The 18,539-nt window shown below is 47.6% G+C and overlaps 1 protein-coding gene across 1 annotated transcript in view; it reads left to right on the top strand.

Moving 5' to 3' along the window:
• The window catches only part of LOC119973530 (collagen alpha-1(VII) chain-like), a 528,770-nt gene that overhangs the window by 165,049 nt on the left and 345,182 nt on the right, over positions 1–18,539 (top strand). Inside the window, 1 exon segment of the mRNA XM_038811804.1 lies at positions 8,843–8,962. Within this exon segment, the coding sequence (XP_038667732.1) occupies positions 8,843–8,962 (120 nt within the window).

Here is an 18,539-nt window from a genome sequence, read left to right as displayed (position 1 = left end):
ACTCTGTAATCACCTCCAGCCCTCCAAAACTGTGTAATCCCCAGCCCTCCATAACTCTGTAATTCCACAGCCCTCCATAACTCTGTAATCACCTCCAGCCCTCCATAAATCTGTAATTCCACAGCCCTCCATAAATCTGTAATTTCACAGCCCTCCATAACTCTGTAATCACCTCCAGCCCTCCATAACTCTGTAATCACCTCCAGCCCTCCATAACTCTGTAATCACCCCCATCCCTCCATAACTCTGTAATCACCTCCAGCCCCCCATACCTCTGTAATCACCTCCAGCCCTCCATAACTCTGTAATCACCTCCAGCCCTCCATAACTCTGTAATCACCTCCAGCCCTCCATAACTCTGTAATCACCTCCAGCCCTCCATAACTCTGTAATCCCACAGCCCTCCATAACTCTGTAATTCCACAGCCCTCCATAACTCTGTAATCCCACAGCCCTCCATAACTCTGTAGTTCCACATCCCTCCATACCTCTGTAATCACCTCCAGCCCTCCATAACTCTGTAATCACCTCCAGCCCTCCAAAACATGGTCGCCACCCAAAACCTGTATTCCTCCAACTTGACCTTTTGTGCATCACCCCACCTTCCCTGTTCACTCCTTACGCTACCACTGGGCTCCACAATCTTACATTGCAGGATAAAACTATTCTGCCCCTCCCTTCTTTGAGACCCTCCTAAAAATCCTTTTCTAGAATTTCCTTCTTTGGCTTGGCCCCCATTTATGTCTGAGTTATGGCTCTGTGAATCACCTGGGGGATGTGTTTCTGTGTTATACGCACCATATAAATACAATTGCTGTTGCTGCTTTCTGGGATTTTATCAATGGCCTGACATTCCTGATGCTGAAACCAGAACTGCACGCCACTTCCTCGTTCCCTCTTTTTGCCTTTTACCATCCAATGGTAATTAAATTCTATGTGCCAGTGGCATTTATGCAATACACATTCGATTTAGCATCTGGGGAAGCTTTTCATTGGTAAAACCCACCATCAGCTGACAATGCTGCATCTATGGGCATTCCATTAGTTTCCTGCACCGGCAGGGAGTCCCTGCAGCACAGTCACAACTTTCCTGCCCAGTTACATTGCCATGGACATAAAACATAGCACAGTGCTTTTTTCCAAAATTATCTCTCACTGGTAAATATTTCAGATTATAATGATTTCATTTTATTCATGTGTGCATCCCTGTTATTTGTTGAGACCAGCTTAGTCAGGCATGCCTAATAGTTGGCACACATTGACGGTTACAGGGGAGCTAGGGAAATTTACTTATTGTGGAAGAAACAATTTTGTGTATTTGGGTTCACTTTATTGAATATTCATGTTCTTGTCCAGTGTTGTGCTCACCACTGTGAAGGTTCAGCTGGCCCTCTCTTTCATGTATTGTAAAGGACATAACCGTAAACACTGAATGATCTGTTGAGCTGCTTGCAGAAAAATACTTTTCACTGTACCTCGGTACACGTGACAATAAACAAATCCAATCCAATCCAATCCAACAATCTCAGTGAGGATAATTGAAATATTTTATATGACTACAAAGCCCCTTAAGCACTTTGCTAACCAATGCCCTGAGATATGTGTAGATGTTGTGTGTTCTCTGAATCACTCAAGGACATTCGACAGGGTAGTTTATTCACTAGAGCTGCAGTTACTTCAACACTTATGCTCTGCCCGCACTCCCGGGGATAACTCCCTCGCTCCCGTCACGCGACCTCTTTTGTAGCCGTGTCATCACATTCTCATGTGACCACTTGGTCCAGATCTTCGCCGTTTATTTGGGATACCCGATGGCGTGAGATGTAACAGTATGCAATTAGGAAACTATGCACAGACCATTGTGGATGTACAATTGAACGAGCGAACAATGTGTAACTATTTACATATATATTGAGGCACGTATTAAGCTGTAGCAACTGCTGCATGGCCTATCGCATCTACTTCTCCCCGCCCTTTTCTGTTAGAAAGAAAACTGAAATCCAAAAGTCAGTCCTACGCTAAGTGGTAAATAAAATCCAGGAATTTGTGTTCAGCCTGTACAGGCGCTCTGACCATGTGATTCACTGGTTGCTGGTGTTGTAGTCTTTCAATGGCCAGTGTCCTCACTGTTAGCAACACAAGACATTTCCTCTGTGTGTTCATCAGGTGCAGGATTCACTGCTTTGGTCTCTGTAGAGTACCTGAAGAAGGAGCCGTGCTCCGAAAGCTCGTGTTTGAAACAAACCTGTTGGACTTTAACCTGGTGTTGTAAGACTTCTTACTGTGCTCACCCCAGTCCAACGCCGGCATCTCCACATCTTGGTCTCTGTAGGAACATGGAACATAAAACATACAGTGCAGGAGGAGGCCATTCGACCCATCAGGTCTGCACTGACCCACTTAAGCCCTCACTTCCATCCTATCCCCATAACCCAATAACCCCTCCTTACCTTTTTGGTCACTAAGGGCAATTTATCATGGCCAATCCACCTAACCTGCATGTCTTTGGACTGTGGGAGGAAACCGGAGCACCCGGAGGAAACCCACGCAGACACGGGGAGAACGTGTAGACTCCGCACAGACAGTGACCCAGCCAGGAATCAAACCTGGGACCCTGACGCTGCAAAGCCACAGTGCTAACCACTGTGCTATCGTGCTGCCTGTCCGCAAATGCAGGGGGCTGGTGCCATTGGCTGGATAACTGAAGTGCTGTGTTATCTGTTGGTAGTGGTTCTGATACTTGCAGAAGGCGATGGTGATTGCATACATGGTGGTCACCATTTGAAGCTACCACATAACTGTTTGGTTGTGGGGCATTGCTATGCCATTGCCAACAGGTCATAGTCATATGCGGTCTGAATTCTGACTGGAAGATCAGGTGTTAAAGGGCCGGGCCTGTGAGCATCTCGATCACAGTGCATTTTGCTTCACAATCTCCATTGCAGGAGGGCATCTTTCACGTTAGTTTCAAGCTTGGGCTTCTGCTGAGCCTCAGCAGTAAGAGTCACAGTCCTGGTGCGCCTGGAAATTTGTTGATGTGCTGATGGGGGCAGGTCCTGTCGTGGTAGATTTCACAGGCTGAGGAGTGCAATATAGGAGTCTGTGCGATCCCGTACATTTCTCTGGAAGATGTTGCCTGAGTGTAAAGCCCAATCCACCAGGACTGTGGATATAGGGGGTTGCTCATGATGTGCTCAAAATCCCATGTGTGTGCAAAATTCCGAAATTCAGTGGCGCCAATTTGCGAGCGCAGTCTGTCTTGAGTATCTGTGGGATGCCATGTGTGGCAAAGTGGCTCCTGAACTTGATGACTGTGTTACTTGTTATGATTGGAAAGTAGTCGAGTTGGCCTCCCGGAAAACACCCAGAGTATGAATCAACTAAAACTAAATGTTGTTTACCATTCCACTTGAAGGTATCAGCTGCTGTCAGTGACCATGGGAGGTCCGTCACCACATGTAAATGCAGCGGGTCTTTTACTTTGATGCGGCTTGAGTGTATTGCATGGTGCCCATTGGGTGATTTCCCTATCCGTGACTGTGTACATGGAGGACCAGTGCAGTGATTCCTTGGCCCTCTGTCTGATCGCTTCCAACCTGGGGTGCCCTTAGTGCAGTTGTGTGTAGTACCTCTGGAGGGCAGTAGTGATGACAAATCGCTGGCCACGCAGTATTAGTCCAACTCATACAGCCAGTTCATCTCTAATGGCGAAGAATGTGCAGATCTTGTGGGGAAGGTCCCTTGAGGATTCTGACCACAATAATGACATTGTGCAGTTGCCTGCATGTCATGTCTGCTTGTAAAGCCTGTTTGAGCTCCTGAATTCGACAAGAATACAAAATGTTTATGTTTTCCTCACACTCTGCCTGGTCTGTGGTGGATGGCAAGGCTCTGGAAAGGGCATCAGCCAAGTACAGCTCCTTACCACATTTGTAGGCGTGGTTGAGATTATAATGTTACAATGTTAGCATCATGCGTTGCAGCCGTATAGGTGCTGTGGAAGGGCATTTTTCAGATAGTTGTGAGTGGCTGATGGTCAGTATCAACAGTTGCAGGACGACTGAATATGAAGTAGTGAAATTTCTGACAGACAAAGACTAGAGTGAGGACTTCCTTTTCAATCCGGGCCTGACGAGTCTCAATGTCAGTGAGGGCACTTGAAGCAAAGGTTATTGACCTGACATTTTGGATGAAGACTGTATCAAGTCCGTGCTTGGAGGCGTCTGCTGATATGAGTATGGGTGGTCGAACGTCAAAGTATTGTCCCACTGGTGGGGCTGTGAGCACTTATTTGAGTCTGCTGAAGACGGCTGTGTGATTCTCTTGCCAGCACCATTCGACCTACTGGTGGAGAAGTTAACGAAGAAGTCCAGCGACCTCACTGTAACATGGAATAAATTTACAAAGATAATGGGCTGGATTCTCCGTAGCCTGACGCCACAATTGTGATCGGCGATTGGGCAGAGAGTGGATTCTGACGCTGGAATCGGGGCCGGTGCCAGTTTTATGCCGGTGCGCCATGCTCCGCCCCCTCCAAACTGCCGTCATCATGACATGCGCCGGCCCACTGGCGATGCTCCGCCCCCGATGGGCCGAGTTCCCGACGGCACGGGCCACGTGTGGTACCAGCGGTCGAGAACCCGGCGTGCCAACTGCGGACAGTGTCCAGCTCCGCCACAGTCATCCGGGATCCGTTCCGCTTGCCGGGGGATGCTTCTGCTAGGGCTGGAGGGACTGGTGCAGGGTGGCCAGGGGGTTGGCTGTGGGGTCGCGGTTGACGGGTCAGGCTTCGAGCATGGCCAGCGCCATGTTTTATGGCGCAACAGGTGTGGGTCGGCATCCCTGGGCAGGCGTGGCCTGGGACCCAGCCATTCTCCGGCCGTTTTCGGCATGATCCGCAGGAGTTTCACATGACTCCGTGCTAGGCCTTCACCGGAGAGGGGTTCGTGCTGGTTTTCCTGTTGTGAACATCCTGTGGATTCTCCGTTTGCTCCGGCACTTAGACTCATAAACGGAGAATCCAGTCCAGTATGTCAAACCAAGAAAGCGCTGTGAAGTGTGCTTGTCCACCGGAACGGTCATCTGACATATAGCCATTGTCTTGTCTGGAACATCGGTTGTGTACAAATGGCCCAAGTAAGGAATCTGGTTGTCCCTGAATCTGCATTTTGCAGGGATGAGCTTCAATTGACTGGTCCTGATTCTGTCAAGGACGAGAGATGAACAAGTGCATCACGTTCTTGTAGAGTACAACCCCAAACTAGAATGTCATCAATAATGATCTCGCGAGATTGGCCTGCAAAGAGTTGCTCCATGCACCGCTGGAAAACCTCACAATTCCTCATCTAACAGGCTCTGCCAGAACCCACATTTTGCATCGAGATTACTAAGCACCTTGGCATTTGATGTGTCTGTTATCACCTATTCCACTGTCAGTTATCACCTATTTCACTGTGAGTTATCGCCTATTTCACTGTGAGTTATCACCTATTCCACTGTCAGTTATCACCTATTTCACTGTCAGTTATCACCTATTCCACTGTCAGTTATCACCTATTCCACTGTCAGTTATCACCTATTTCACTGTGAGTTATCGCCTATTTCACTGTGAGTTATCACCTATTTCACTGTCAGTTATCACCTATTTCACTGTGAGTTATCGCCTATTCCACTGTGAGTTATCACCTATTCCACTGTCAGTTATCGCCTATTTCACTGTCTGTTATCACCTATTCCACTGTCAGTTATCACCTATTCCACTGTCTGTTATCACCTATTCCACTGTCAGTTATCGCCTATTTCACTGTCTGTTATAACCTATTCCACTGTCTGTTATCACCTATTCCACTGTCTGTTATCACCTATTCCACTGTCTGTTATCACCTATTCCACTGTCAGTTATCGCCTATTTCACTGTCTGTTATAACCTATTCCACTGTCTGTTATCACCTATTTCACTGTCAGTTATCACCTATTTCACTGTCTGTTATCACCTATTTCACTGTCTGTTATCGTCTATTCCACTGTCAGTTATCACCTATTCCACTGTCAGTTATCACCTATTCCACTGTCTGTTATCACCTATTCCACTGTCAGTTATCACCTATTCCACTGTCTGTTATCACCTATTCCACTGTCAGTTATCGCCTATTTCACTGTCTGTTATCACCTATTCCACTGTCAGTTATCGCCTATTCCACTGTCTGTTATCACCTATTTCACTGTCTGTTATCACCTATTCCACTGTCTGTTATCGCCTTTTTCACTGTCTGTTATCGCCTATTCCACTGTCTGTTATCACCTATTCCACTGTCTGTTATCGCCTTTTTCACTGTCTGTTATCGCCTATTCCACTGTCTGTTATCACCTATTCCACTGTCTGTTATTGCCTTTTTCACTGTCTGTTATCGCCTATTCCACTGTATGTTATCACCTATTCCACTGTCAGGGTGATGTGGTCTGAGTAGCATTTTGTTCAAGTGCACTGGGTCAATACATATCCTGACCGTGCTGACTTTTGTTACTGTGGCGACCATTGCTGAAACCCATTCCGTGGGCTTATCTGTAGGAGTTGTGACACCCAGTACTGTCATCCGATGCAGCTCATTGGCTACTTTCTGCATTGTGTCTACTGGTACTCTTCTCAAAGCACAGAGTGTTGGTGGTACCGAGCCATCGAGTCTCTTGTATACAGCTGGTAGCTCCCAATGGCAGCACAGTTGAAGAGGGTCTCCATATGCTGTCATCTCTTGGGCTTGGTGTTGTAGAGCACACACTTCTGGACCAAGTTGAATGAACCCTGTTGCAATCTATCTCAAAGCCTCAGTAAAGGCTTTACATTCTGGTCAACTATATGGAACTTGAAATTTCCCGATGTGCAATGGAACATTGCTTCACATTCAGTGTGGATTATCTGTCTGCCACAAGCCACGAGGTGCGAGTGGGAAATGGGATCTCGTGCATACAGGTCTATTTCCTGTAACCTTTGGCTGAATTGTAATTATCCTTTGCCCCAGTGTCAATCTTGACTTTATGTCTGGCGTAACCGCTAATTATGTTGAGGGTGGTGAAGATCTCATCCTTTCCTGTGAAGTTGTCAACACTGTGGCAATAGATTGTTGTTGGAGGCTCTGTAGCTGCAATGCTTTGGTTGAACTCCAATTCATTTACCTTTCTGATGCTGCAACACCTGGAGGATCAGCCAGTGTCCTTGTTGCTGATGGCAGAGGAGAGCGGCTGTGGTTTGGATCTGCAGCACTTAGCAAAGTGGTTCCACTTCCCAGGTTTGTGCATCTTTTACCAAATGCAAAACAAGCTGTTCTGTTTGGAGGGTACAGGCCCCTGCAATTCGGGTAGAGTGCCCCTGCATTGCAAATACTTTGGTTTCCTACCTAAAATCTCTGTCTCTTTTCTCAGATTGTTCGCTTAACTTCCAAATATTAATGGCTGCTGGTAACACTCAGTCTTTTTCACACGGCCGCTGCTTGCTGAATAAATCACTGTGAATTCCACCAGCTGCCTCATCCCTGACTAAATCTTCAGTGAGTGTTCCGAGCGCACATTCCTTTGTCAACATTTTTAGGGTGGACGTGTAAAATAATATTGGCTCAGCTGCTCTTTGGGTCGTTGAATTGAATGCGTGTCTCTCAAGGATTATGTTTTTTACTGGGACTCAGATGTTCATGAACCTTTAAAGGATTATCCTGGGGTCTTCTTCCTCCTCTTTCTGAAAACCAAGAGACTCAAATGTTTTGACAGCCTCAGGGCCTGTGAGGGACAATAGGGTGTACGCTGGTACATTTTTTGACTTGTCAGAGAATGCAGCACTGAAGTTGCAGTATTAATGTCAGCCTACTTGTGACAATAATTAAGATTATAAATATGCCACCCCTTCTGAAACTTTCCCAACTATCTGCAATATTTTCATCAAAGGTGAGAGGGTCAATGCAGCAAAGTCCTTGTGCCATACAGCCCACATCTGGCACACTTCCGATTGTGGGCTCCCTGAAATACTGGTAACAAGGACTTTCAACAAGGTAGTTTATTCATTAGCTCTGCACCTACTTCAATACTTACGCTCATCCCAAGCTCCCAGGGAAAACTCTGACACTTCCGCCATGTGACCTCTTTTGTAGCCACATCATTATGTTCTCATGTGATCACTCAGTCTACAATATGGATACATTTGGACAGTGCTGACACTGCCCTTTAGGCCCCTCATTTTCTTACTGACCTGTCCCACCCCCACCACACCCAGACCCATTTCACTCCTTCATGCCCCAGCCTCCGTCTTCCCCTGGATGCCCCTTCCAATCCTCCGTGCTCCCGACTCCACTCCACACCCCCTCTCACCACTGAGATGGTCCAGAGACCTCCATTGCAAGCGTCTCTTCTATTGCCTCCCTTCCATGTGCTGTAGAATTAAAGAAGGAAAACTGCTGACCTTACACACAGCTGGACAAAGCCAACAGGTACACACCACTTTTAAATGATCGTGAAGGAGGTGCTATGAAATTCTCGGGTGCCACCAACTTTATCTTGAAGGTAGGATTTTATTGAGAACTGTTTCACGTTCTTGAGTATTCAGGGAATGCAAATGTATTCAAGTATGAACCTGCCACTTGGCGGTGTAATTTTGACATGTCGCTGACTTTATCATTGCATCACCACCATTGGGAAATGGAAATTTTGCATCCTGCTCAATTAAAGTCACCTCATACGGGCTGTTTCCTGCAATTGTGGGATCCATAAAATCCTCCTCCCCCCCTTCCCGAATTAAGAAAGGACTACACTTTTGTTTGGAAATTCTTTGGTGACTTATTGGCTTCTGTATTTTTTTCAGTGGCAGCCAGTTCTGTTCACACTTTGCGAGCGTCGTCTATCACTACGAGCAGCGCTGTTATCACATGGAATGCTGTCTCAGGTTCCACAGGATATAGATTGGCATGGGGCCCCACACCAGGTACTGGATACATTGCTGAGGATTGAGACAAAGGAATGCGTTGATATTAGTAGTATTGTTGGTTTGATTTGAGAACAGCAACTTTTTTGCTGTGTTTTAATTGTACAGATGCACCGCACTTACCTCACTTGTGTCCTCTCAGTAATTCCCCATGTCACCGGCCCCTGGGTAGGACAAAGGCCTATTCCTGGATACTGATCTCAGCCAGATGAGCACCTGACTTGAGAGAGGCTTTTAAAATTATGAATGAATTGGACAATTAGGTAAATGTGGAGGGAACGTTTCCACTTGTTGGAGAATCCTAAACTAGGGGCTGTGTATACAAGATAGTGACTAATAAATCCAACGAGGCAAATACAGAAAAATTCCTTTACTCAGAACGTATTTAGAATATTAGAAAATTTCTACCATAAGAAGAGATTTAGGCAAATAGCTTAGATGCTTTCAAAAAGAAACAAAATGAGCATTAGAGAAAAAAGGAAATAGAAAGATGTGCTGAATGGCTGAGATGAGATAAATGTAGTAAACATGCGGTGTATAAACACCAGCTCAGACTAGTTGGGTCGAATGGCCTGTTCTGTACTCTATATTCCATGTAGTTCTATATGCCAGGGTTTCCCAAACTGGATTCCGCAGGATTCTTCTGAGGTAGCTGTGGCCATTTAAACATTTTTAAAAAGCTGCCCTTTTTAGCTTGACCAATTGAAGGTGGGTGTTTCACTTTGCTGGCTACTGATAGGCCGAGTAGTCAGCCTATCAACAGCCAATCAACTTAGATACTGGCATCTGATTGGATGAGCTGGAAATGCTTTAAAATAGCACACAGACAAGTAGGAGTTGGGGATGCGGGACTTGGAGCGAGGGCTCGAGAGAGGGAGCGGGGGCCCGAGTGAGGGAGCGGGGGCCCGAGTGAGGGAGCGGGGGCCCGAGAGAGGGAGCGGGGGCCCGAGTGAGGGAGCGGGGGCCCGAGACAGGCTGGAGCCATAGGGGCCTGACAAGTCCAAGAGGGGTCAAGGCCATGGGGCACAAGAGAACCCAAAAGGGACAGGGTCACGGGACCCGAGAAAGATGTGTGTATGAGGTGAATGGTGTGTGTGAGGTGAATGTGTGTGAGTGTGAGATAGGGTTGGTTGTGTGTGAGAGAGAGAGGGGTAAGTGTGTGTGTCTGTGTGTGTGAGAGAGGGGGGTGTATGTGTGTGAGATAGGGGGGTGTATGTGTGTGAGAGAGGAGCGAGTGTGTGAAAGAGAGAGAGAGGTGAGTGTGTGTGAGTGTGAGAGAGACTTTGTGTGTATGTGTGTGAGAGAAGGGTGAGTCTGTGTGTGTGAGAGAAGGGTGAGTCTGTGTGTGTGACAGGAGTGAGTGTGTGTGAGAGAGGCATGTGTGTGCGTGTGTGTGTGTGAGAGAGAGAGAGGTGTATGTGTGTGAGAAAGACAGTGGGAGTGCGCGTGTGTGAAAGAGAGGAGTAACAGCGTGTGTCAGAGTGGTGACTGCGTGTGAGAGATGAGTGAATATGTATGCATGAGAGAGAGATGAGTGTGTGTCAGAGAGAGTGGGTCACCATGTCTAGGTGCGAGGGGTGACTGTGAGAGGGTTAAGTGTGTGTGTGAGAGACAAGTGAGTGGGTGTGTGTGTATGAGAGAGAGGTGTGTGGGTGTGTGTGTGAGAGAAGATAAGTGTGTTTGTGAGAGGGGGTGAGTGTGTGTTTGTGAGAGATGGGTGAGTGTGTGAGAGAGGGGTGAGTGTGTATGAGAGAGGGGTGAGTGTGTGCCTGAGAGAGGGGTGTGGTGTGTGTGTGGGGGGGGGGGGGTTGAATGTGTGTGTGAGAGAGGGGTGAGTGTGTGTGTTTGTGTGAGAGAGGTAACTATGTGTGTGAGAGACAGGCGAGTGTGTGTGTAAGAGAGAGAGGATGAGTGTGTTTGTCAGAGTGGGTGGGTGTGTGTTTGAGAGGGGGTGAGTGTATGTGAGAGAGAGGAGTGACTATGTGTATGAGGGAGGGGTGGGTGTGTGTCTGAGAGAGGGGTGTGGGTGGGGTGAATGTGTGTTTGAGAGAGGAGTGTGTTTGTGTAAGAGTAGGGTGGGTGAGTGGAGGTGTGTGTGAGAGAAGATAAGTGTGTTTGTGAGAGGGGGTGAGTGTGTGTTTGTGAGAGATGGGTGAGTGTGTGTGAGAAAGAGGGGTGAGTGTGTGTATGAGAAAGGGTTGAGTCTGTGTGTGTGAGAGAGGTGTTGAATGTGTGTGTGAGAGAAGAGTGGATGTGTGTGAGAGAGGGTGAGTGTGTAAGAGAGGGGTGAGTGTGTGCCTGAGAGAGGGGTGTGTGTGTGTGTGAGGGGGGGGGGGGGTTGAATGTGTGTGTGAGAGAGGGGTGAGGGTGTGTGCTTGTATGAGAGAAGGGTGTGGAGGTGTATGTGAGAGAGAGGTGAGTGTGTGTGTGTGAGAGAGGTAAGTATGTGTGTGAGAGACAGGCAAGTGTCTGTGTGTGTGTGGGAGAGGATGAGTGCGTTTGTCAGAGTGGGTGAGTGTGTGTTTGAGAGGGGGGTGAGTGTGTGTGAGAGAGAGGAGTGACTATGTGTATGAGGGAGGGGTGGCTGTGTGTCTGAGAGAGGGGTGTGTGTGTGGGTGGGGTGACTGTGAGTTTGAGAGAGGGGTGTGTGTGTGGGTGGGGTGAATGTGAGTTTGAGAGAGGGGTGTGTTTGTGTAAGAGTAGGGTGGGTGAGTGTGGAGGTGTGTGTGAGAGTTGCGTAATGTGTGTGTGTGATAGAGAGCAGTGTGTGTTTGGTGCGTGGTGATACTCTGTGTGCACCTGTATTAGGGGATGTAAGGTAGGACCTGCACTACAGGTTCACCGGTAGCCCCTGCCAGCTAGCTCCGCCCACAAGGAGCTGTATAAATATGCATGACCTGCTCCTGATCAGCCATTTCACCAGATGCAGTAGGCCACGCATCTGACTGTAATAAAGCCAGTTGTACCAATCTGGGTCTTTCGTGCAATAGATTGTGCATCAGTGTCTGTGTGAGAGAGAGAGGTGTGTGTGTGTGAAAAGAAGGGAGGGATGATTGTGAGAGGTGTGAGTGAGCTAACCACTGTGCCACCATGCCACCCCTTTCTGTTTTATATGAATTTGTGAGCAAAAGATCATTACAATTCCCATTAAAAATTATAAAAAGACAAGACTTGGAGGTATTTGTTGAATAACAGAGATTTTAATTATAATAAATGTATACATGTAAGACATAGAAACATCTTTAAAGTTTGTTTTTGTATGTTTGTACCTATCGCGGAATAATTCTGTGTGTGGTTAATTGTTCAATATGATACGGATGTTTCTTCGGGGTTCTATCGGTCCATTTGAGAGTTTCTGTGGCTCTGAAACCCGCTATATGCAATTTCCATTAGCATCACTCCACAGCGAAATGCTTGATTTCAGCACAGTGCTTCCTGCATAGTTCAGTACATTCACTGTGATAAATAATCCACTCATGATAGAACCTAATTGACTTTTATTCCATTGAAGATCTATCTGGGAGCTACAGGGAATTTCAAATAATCCCTGGATATGAAGTCTTTGAATTTCTGCAGGGTACTCCTGGTCCCCTGCTGCAACTTTGGAAGGTGTCGATGTGGGGCTGGAGGGCAGCTCGCTGCCTCCCCACCTCCTCCCACCCCCACACAACAAGGTTTAAACATTGAGAACCCTCCCCTCTCCCCCACAAAGTAAGTGCAAATGACAGTATTTAACTGTTTGTGTTGTTTCCTTGATCGCTCAAAGGAGAATCTCTGACAAGATTCTAGGTACTAAATCTGATCATGGTACATTAAGATCATTTTACACTTACCCCTTGAACAAGCTATTTCGTTCTTTACTGTTGTAAAGTTTTTGAAAATTTCACATCATTGTGGGAAGCCTTGAATTGCAGAGCTTCAAGGGGAAGGCCAGCATCTTCTCAGGGCAATTAGAGATGGGCAATAAATGGAGCTTTTTTCCAACATTCTTCATATTCCGTGGACAAGAGGACAGCACAGTGAGGGCCCTGGGTTCAATTCTGGCCTCGGGTGACTGTGTGGAGTTTGCAAGTTCTCCCCGTGTCTGCGTGGCTTTCCTCCGGGTGCTCCGGTTTCCACCCACAGTCCAAAGATGAGCTGGGGTAGGTGGATTGGCCGTGCTAAATTACCCCTTTGTGTCGAAAGGTTAGGTGGGGTTACGGGTGTAATGATGTGCAGACATGTAACCAATGTGGCATCAGAACAAGACACAACCAATGGGTAATCAGAACACCCAGCAGTGGCGTCACCACACCACAAGAGGGTACCACACGACCACTATAAAAAGGACAAGGCACACAGGCCCTGCCCCTTCCACCGGCAGAAACCTAGAGAGCAAGACGTGTGGTTCGTAGCACCGCCACACCATGGCATGTGGTCTAGAGCAAGTTCATATAGTTAGTAGAGTGTACTGTGTTACTAGAGTCATATTAGTAGAGTGTAGAACTCATTTAGGAGCTTTGTTAATCGCTCAATAAATACGTTCAACTTACCTCAAGGTCTGGAGTATTCTTCAACAACGCCTACACCAAGTAGCGGCTAATGTTACTCAAAGTAACATAACAACACATGGTACAGGATTGGCTACTGAATCTGCCTAGTTCAACTCAGTAAGGTCAGAGACAAACTCAGACAGCTCTTTGTCAACAGAGACAACACAAACAGCGACCGAATCCAGGCACAATGGACAAGACACAGGCTCCTCGCCACCTCAGGACCACCGGTAATCTTAGTGCTAACTGGCATTCGTTTAATCTAAAATTCCAACTATATGTAGAAGCATCCGACTTGAACGGTGCGACCGATGCTCGGAAGATAGCTCTCCTACTGACCACTGCGGGTGACCACGCAATAGAGATCTTCAACTCGTTTCAATACACAGAAGGGCAGGACAAAACGAAATACCAAACTATCCTGGAACAATTCGACAGCCACTATGAGGTTGACACGAACAAAATATTTGAGCGCTACATCTTTAAACAAAGGATGCAAGGTAAAGATGAATCCTTCAATAGTTACCTCACTAACCTTAGACTGCAAGCGCAATCCTGCAATGTCGGTGACATAACTGACTCCATGATCAGAGACTAAATCGTTTTTGGAATCCACTCTGATCCTCTGAGAGAGCAATTGCTAAAAATTAAACATATGACCTTAAAGATTGCTATTGAAAATGAAAATCGCTTATTGTCACGAGCAGGCTTCAATGAAGTTACTGTGAAAAGCCCCTAGTCGTTACATTCCGGCGCCTGTCCGGGGAGGCTGGTACGGGAATCGAACCGTGCTGCTGGCCTGCTTGGTCTGCTTTAAAAGCCAGCGATTTAGCACAGTGAGCTAAACCAGCCCCATATTGAAACATGCACGTAAATGAACATTCAAAAAATCGCTACTCACAATACAGAAATGCTGAGAGTGAAAAACAAACCTCCCACAAGGTGGAGAGCATTCAAGCCATCTCCCGTATGCAGCGCCTCCACATCACCGATGGGGCCTGGCGCATGCGCAGTACGACCGGGAATACGAATCGGCCGTGAACTGCTCCGCGTATGCGCAAACGGCCGAGATCCGCACTGCGCATGCGTGACGACGCATGGAACGTCATGACGTGTACAAACTGCGGAACCGCCCATTTTAGAAACAAATGCCCTGCAAAAGGCAAACAATGTTTCCAATGTGGAAAGCTCAACCACTATGCAGCCGTGTGCAGATCTGCACCACAATTCAGGAGTCAGCAACCACAGTTCAAACAGAACCGCATCAGAAGTGTGCAACACCTAACGCATGACTCTGATCAAGGTAGTGCAACAGATCCAGACGATGACTACCTGGATAAAATATTCCGAGTAAGCATCATCACGAAGTGCGATAACTCCACACCAGACACCTCGCAAGTCCAATCAATCCTTGCCATTGATTCCGAGGATGAATGGAACGCAGTGATGGATGTCAACCGATGCCCCATCCAGTTCAAACTGGACACGGGTGCCTTCGCCAACCTGATCTCAAAGCTGGACGTCACGAATATCAAGAAGGCTCGCAAAATTCTTCCAGCTGCTTGAAAACTCCAAGACTACAATGGAAACACAATCACGGCACTGGGGTCATGCCACCTGACAGTGTCCAACCGACACATAGAGACAAGCCTGAGATTCAAGATTGTCCAACCAGACAGGGTGTCCCTGCTAGGTGCGCAAGCCTGCAAGCAACTGAACCTCATCCAAAGGGTCTATACCATGATGCTGTCTCATCCGGATCTTCAGGCCAGCGTCAACGACATACTGACCCAAAACCCAGATGTCTTCAGCGGAATGGGCACACTTCCATATGAGTGCAGGATTCTACTGCGGTCTGACACAAAACCAGTGGTCCACCCGCCAAGGAGAGTTCCTGCTCCACTGAGGGATCGACTGAAAGCAGATCTCACAAGCCGACAGAAGAAAGGCATCATCTTGAGAGGTCACTGAACCAACCGACTGGGTCAGCTCGATGGTGTGCGTCAAGAAGCCTTCGGGGGACCTACGAATCTGCATTGACCCCAAGGATCTAAACAAAAACATTATGCGGGAACATTACCCACTCCCAAAAAGGGAAGAAATCACGAGCGAAATGGCACACTCGCGCTTCTTCACAAAACTGGACGCATCCCAAGGATTCTTGCAAATTCAACTCAAAGAATCCAGCAGAAAGCTCTGCACCTTCAACACGCCTTTTTGGCAGATTCTGCTACAACTGAATGCCATTTGGCATCATCTCGGCATCAGAAATATTCCACCGCATAATGGAACAGATGATGGAAGGAATAGACGTTGTTCGTGTCTACGTTGACAATGTCATAATCTGGTCTTCAACTCCGGAGGAACATGTGTCGCGACTGAAGAGAGTATTCCGACGCATACATGAGCATATCCTCAATCTAAACAAATCCAAGTGCTGCTTTGGGACATCCAGGCTGAAACACTCCTGGGTGATCAGATATCGAAACACGGTGTACGCCCGGACACGGACAAAATAAAAGCCATTGAGTGGGAAACTTCCCAGGCAAATTCATCCCGGATTTGGCCACACACACAACGTCCCGAAGAAAACTGATAAAGAAATCAACCGCCTTTGGGTGGAAGACGGACCACCCGACAGAGTGGTTGGAGCTGAAGGCCAAACTCACCACTGCACCCATCCTCGCATTCTTTGACCCAGATCGCAAAACAAAGATCTCGACTGATGCGAGTCAGGATGGCATTGGAGTGGTACTGCTACAGAAAAACGACACATCGTCATGGGTCCCAGTAGCATACGCATCATGGGCAATGACACCGCCGGAGACCAGGTGCGCGCAGATTGAAAAGGAGTGTTTAGGTCTTCTCACCGGCATCCTCAAATTCCATGACTGCGTCCACGGACTGCCAACATTCACCGTTGAAACAGATCACAGACCTGTGGCCCACATCATCCAAAAGAACCTGAACGACTTGACGCCCCGATTGCAGAGAATTCTGCTCAAACTCCAGAGGTACGATTTCAATCTTGTGTACACGCCTGGCAAAGAGCTCATCATTACAGATGCATTGTCCCACTCTGTCACCTCACCGAGTGAGCCACTGGAGATCATCCAGCACATTGAATTGCAGGTGCAAATGTGCACAAGCAACCTCCTGGCAACAGATGCAAAACTCGTTCTCATAAGAAAAGAGACGGACAAAGACCCCCTGCTGCAGCGAGTCATCTACAACCTCAACAATGGGTGGCCGAAAGGGCAATGCCCTAAATTCTATAACGTCAAAGACGACCTAATGATGATCAACGGAATCCTGCTAAAGGTGGACAGAATAGTGATCCTGCTGCGTCTCCAGCACATGGTACTACGGCAAATTCACGAGGGACACCTGCGCAAAGAAAAATGCAGACGCAGGGCCCGACAAGCTGTCTACTGGCCCGGCATCAACCACGACATCACGGACATGGTACTGGACTGCAAGACCTGTCAGAAGTTCCAGCCAGCACAGGGCAAGGAGACACTCCAACAACACGACCTGGAAACCTCGCCATGGTCCAAGGTCGGCATTGACCTATTCCACGTGAACGGTCGCGACTACATCCTACTCATTGATTACTTCTCAAACTATCCTGAGGTGCTGAAGCTGTCCGACCTCACCTCAAAGACCGTCATCAAAGCGTGCAAAGAGACGTTCTCGCGGCATGGCACCCCGAATACTGTCATGAGCAACAATGGCCCATGTTTCCACGATCGAGAATGGATCACGTTTGCTAAAGGCTACAACTTCAAGCACGTTACCTCCAGTCCGCAGTCCAACGGCAAAGTCGAAAAGGGGGTGCACATTGTCAAGCAACTTATCCACAAAGCCTTGGACTCCGCCTCCGACATACACCTTGCACTACTAGCGTAACGGACGACTCCCTTATCAACTGGCATGTCACCAGCTCAACTGCTGATGAACAGGGACCTGAGGACAACACTTCCAGCCCTACAACAGCCCAACCCAGATCACCTACCGGTACTACAAAAGATGCAACAGCGTTGTGACAGTCAGAAACAGAATTGTGACGCACATGCCACTGATCTGGACGCGCTATCCCCAGCAGAAACCATCAGGATCAAAACATGAGTGGTATGCCCCAGCTGTCATTATTTGGCAGGCCGCGCCCAGATCCTATGTGATACAAGCGGCTGACGGCACCGTCATTCGACGAAATCAAAGGGCACTTTGGAAAATCATACACCGCAACCAATTCCCCCTCTACTTCCGTCTGTTGAAGCACCACCTCAAGACACCATGAACCATGTTTCCACCAGTTGTGACTCCCACACACTTATCAAGACACCGGCATCCCCTCTGCCACCCCAGGAAGTCTTCAAGGAAAAGACGGAGACAACAAAGACTAGACTTGTGAACATTTGCCTTCTTATGTCTACTGTATATCCAAGTCATGCATATCATGTTATTTTCTTTAATGCTGTCAACCATAGCTACCATCACCACATTAGACAGGCACACAACAAAAACAAAAAAAAAGCGGGGGAGATGTAATGATATGCAGACATGTAACCAATGTGTCATCAGAACAAGACACAACCAATGGGTAATCAGAACACCCAGCGGTGGCATCACCACGAGAGGGCACCACACGACCACTATAAAAGGGACAAGGCACACAGGCCCTGCCCCTTCCACCGGCAGAAACCTAGAGAGCAAGACGTGTGTGGTTAGCAGCACTACCACACCATAGCATGTGGTCTAGAGAAAGTTCATATAGATAGTAGAGTGTACTGTGTTACTAGAGTCAGATTAGTAGAGTGTAGAACTCATTTAGGAACTTTGTTAATCGCTCAATAAATACGTTCAACTGACTCAAGGTCTGGAGTATTCTTCAACAACGCCTACACCAAGTAGTGACTTATGTTACTCAAAGTAACATAACAACATAACGAGTTTGCGGGACAGAGAATGGGCCTAGGTAGGGTGCTCCTTCGGAGGGTCAGTGCAGACTTGATGGGCTTAATGGCCTCCTTCTGCATTGTAGG

The sequence above is a fragment of the Scyliorhinus canicula genome, chromosome 11, assembly GCF_902713615.1.
Source record: "Scyliorhinus canicula chromosome 11, sScyCan1.1, whole genome shotgun sequence".
Taxonomy (NCBI): domain Eukaryota; kingdom Metazoa; phylum Chordata; class Chondrichthyes; order Carcharhiniformes; family Scyliorhinidae; genus Scyliorhinus; species Scyliorhinus canicula.
Note: the sequence above shows the minus strand (reverse complement) of the source record. Positions and strands in the feature narration are given on the sequence as shown.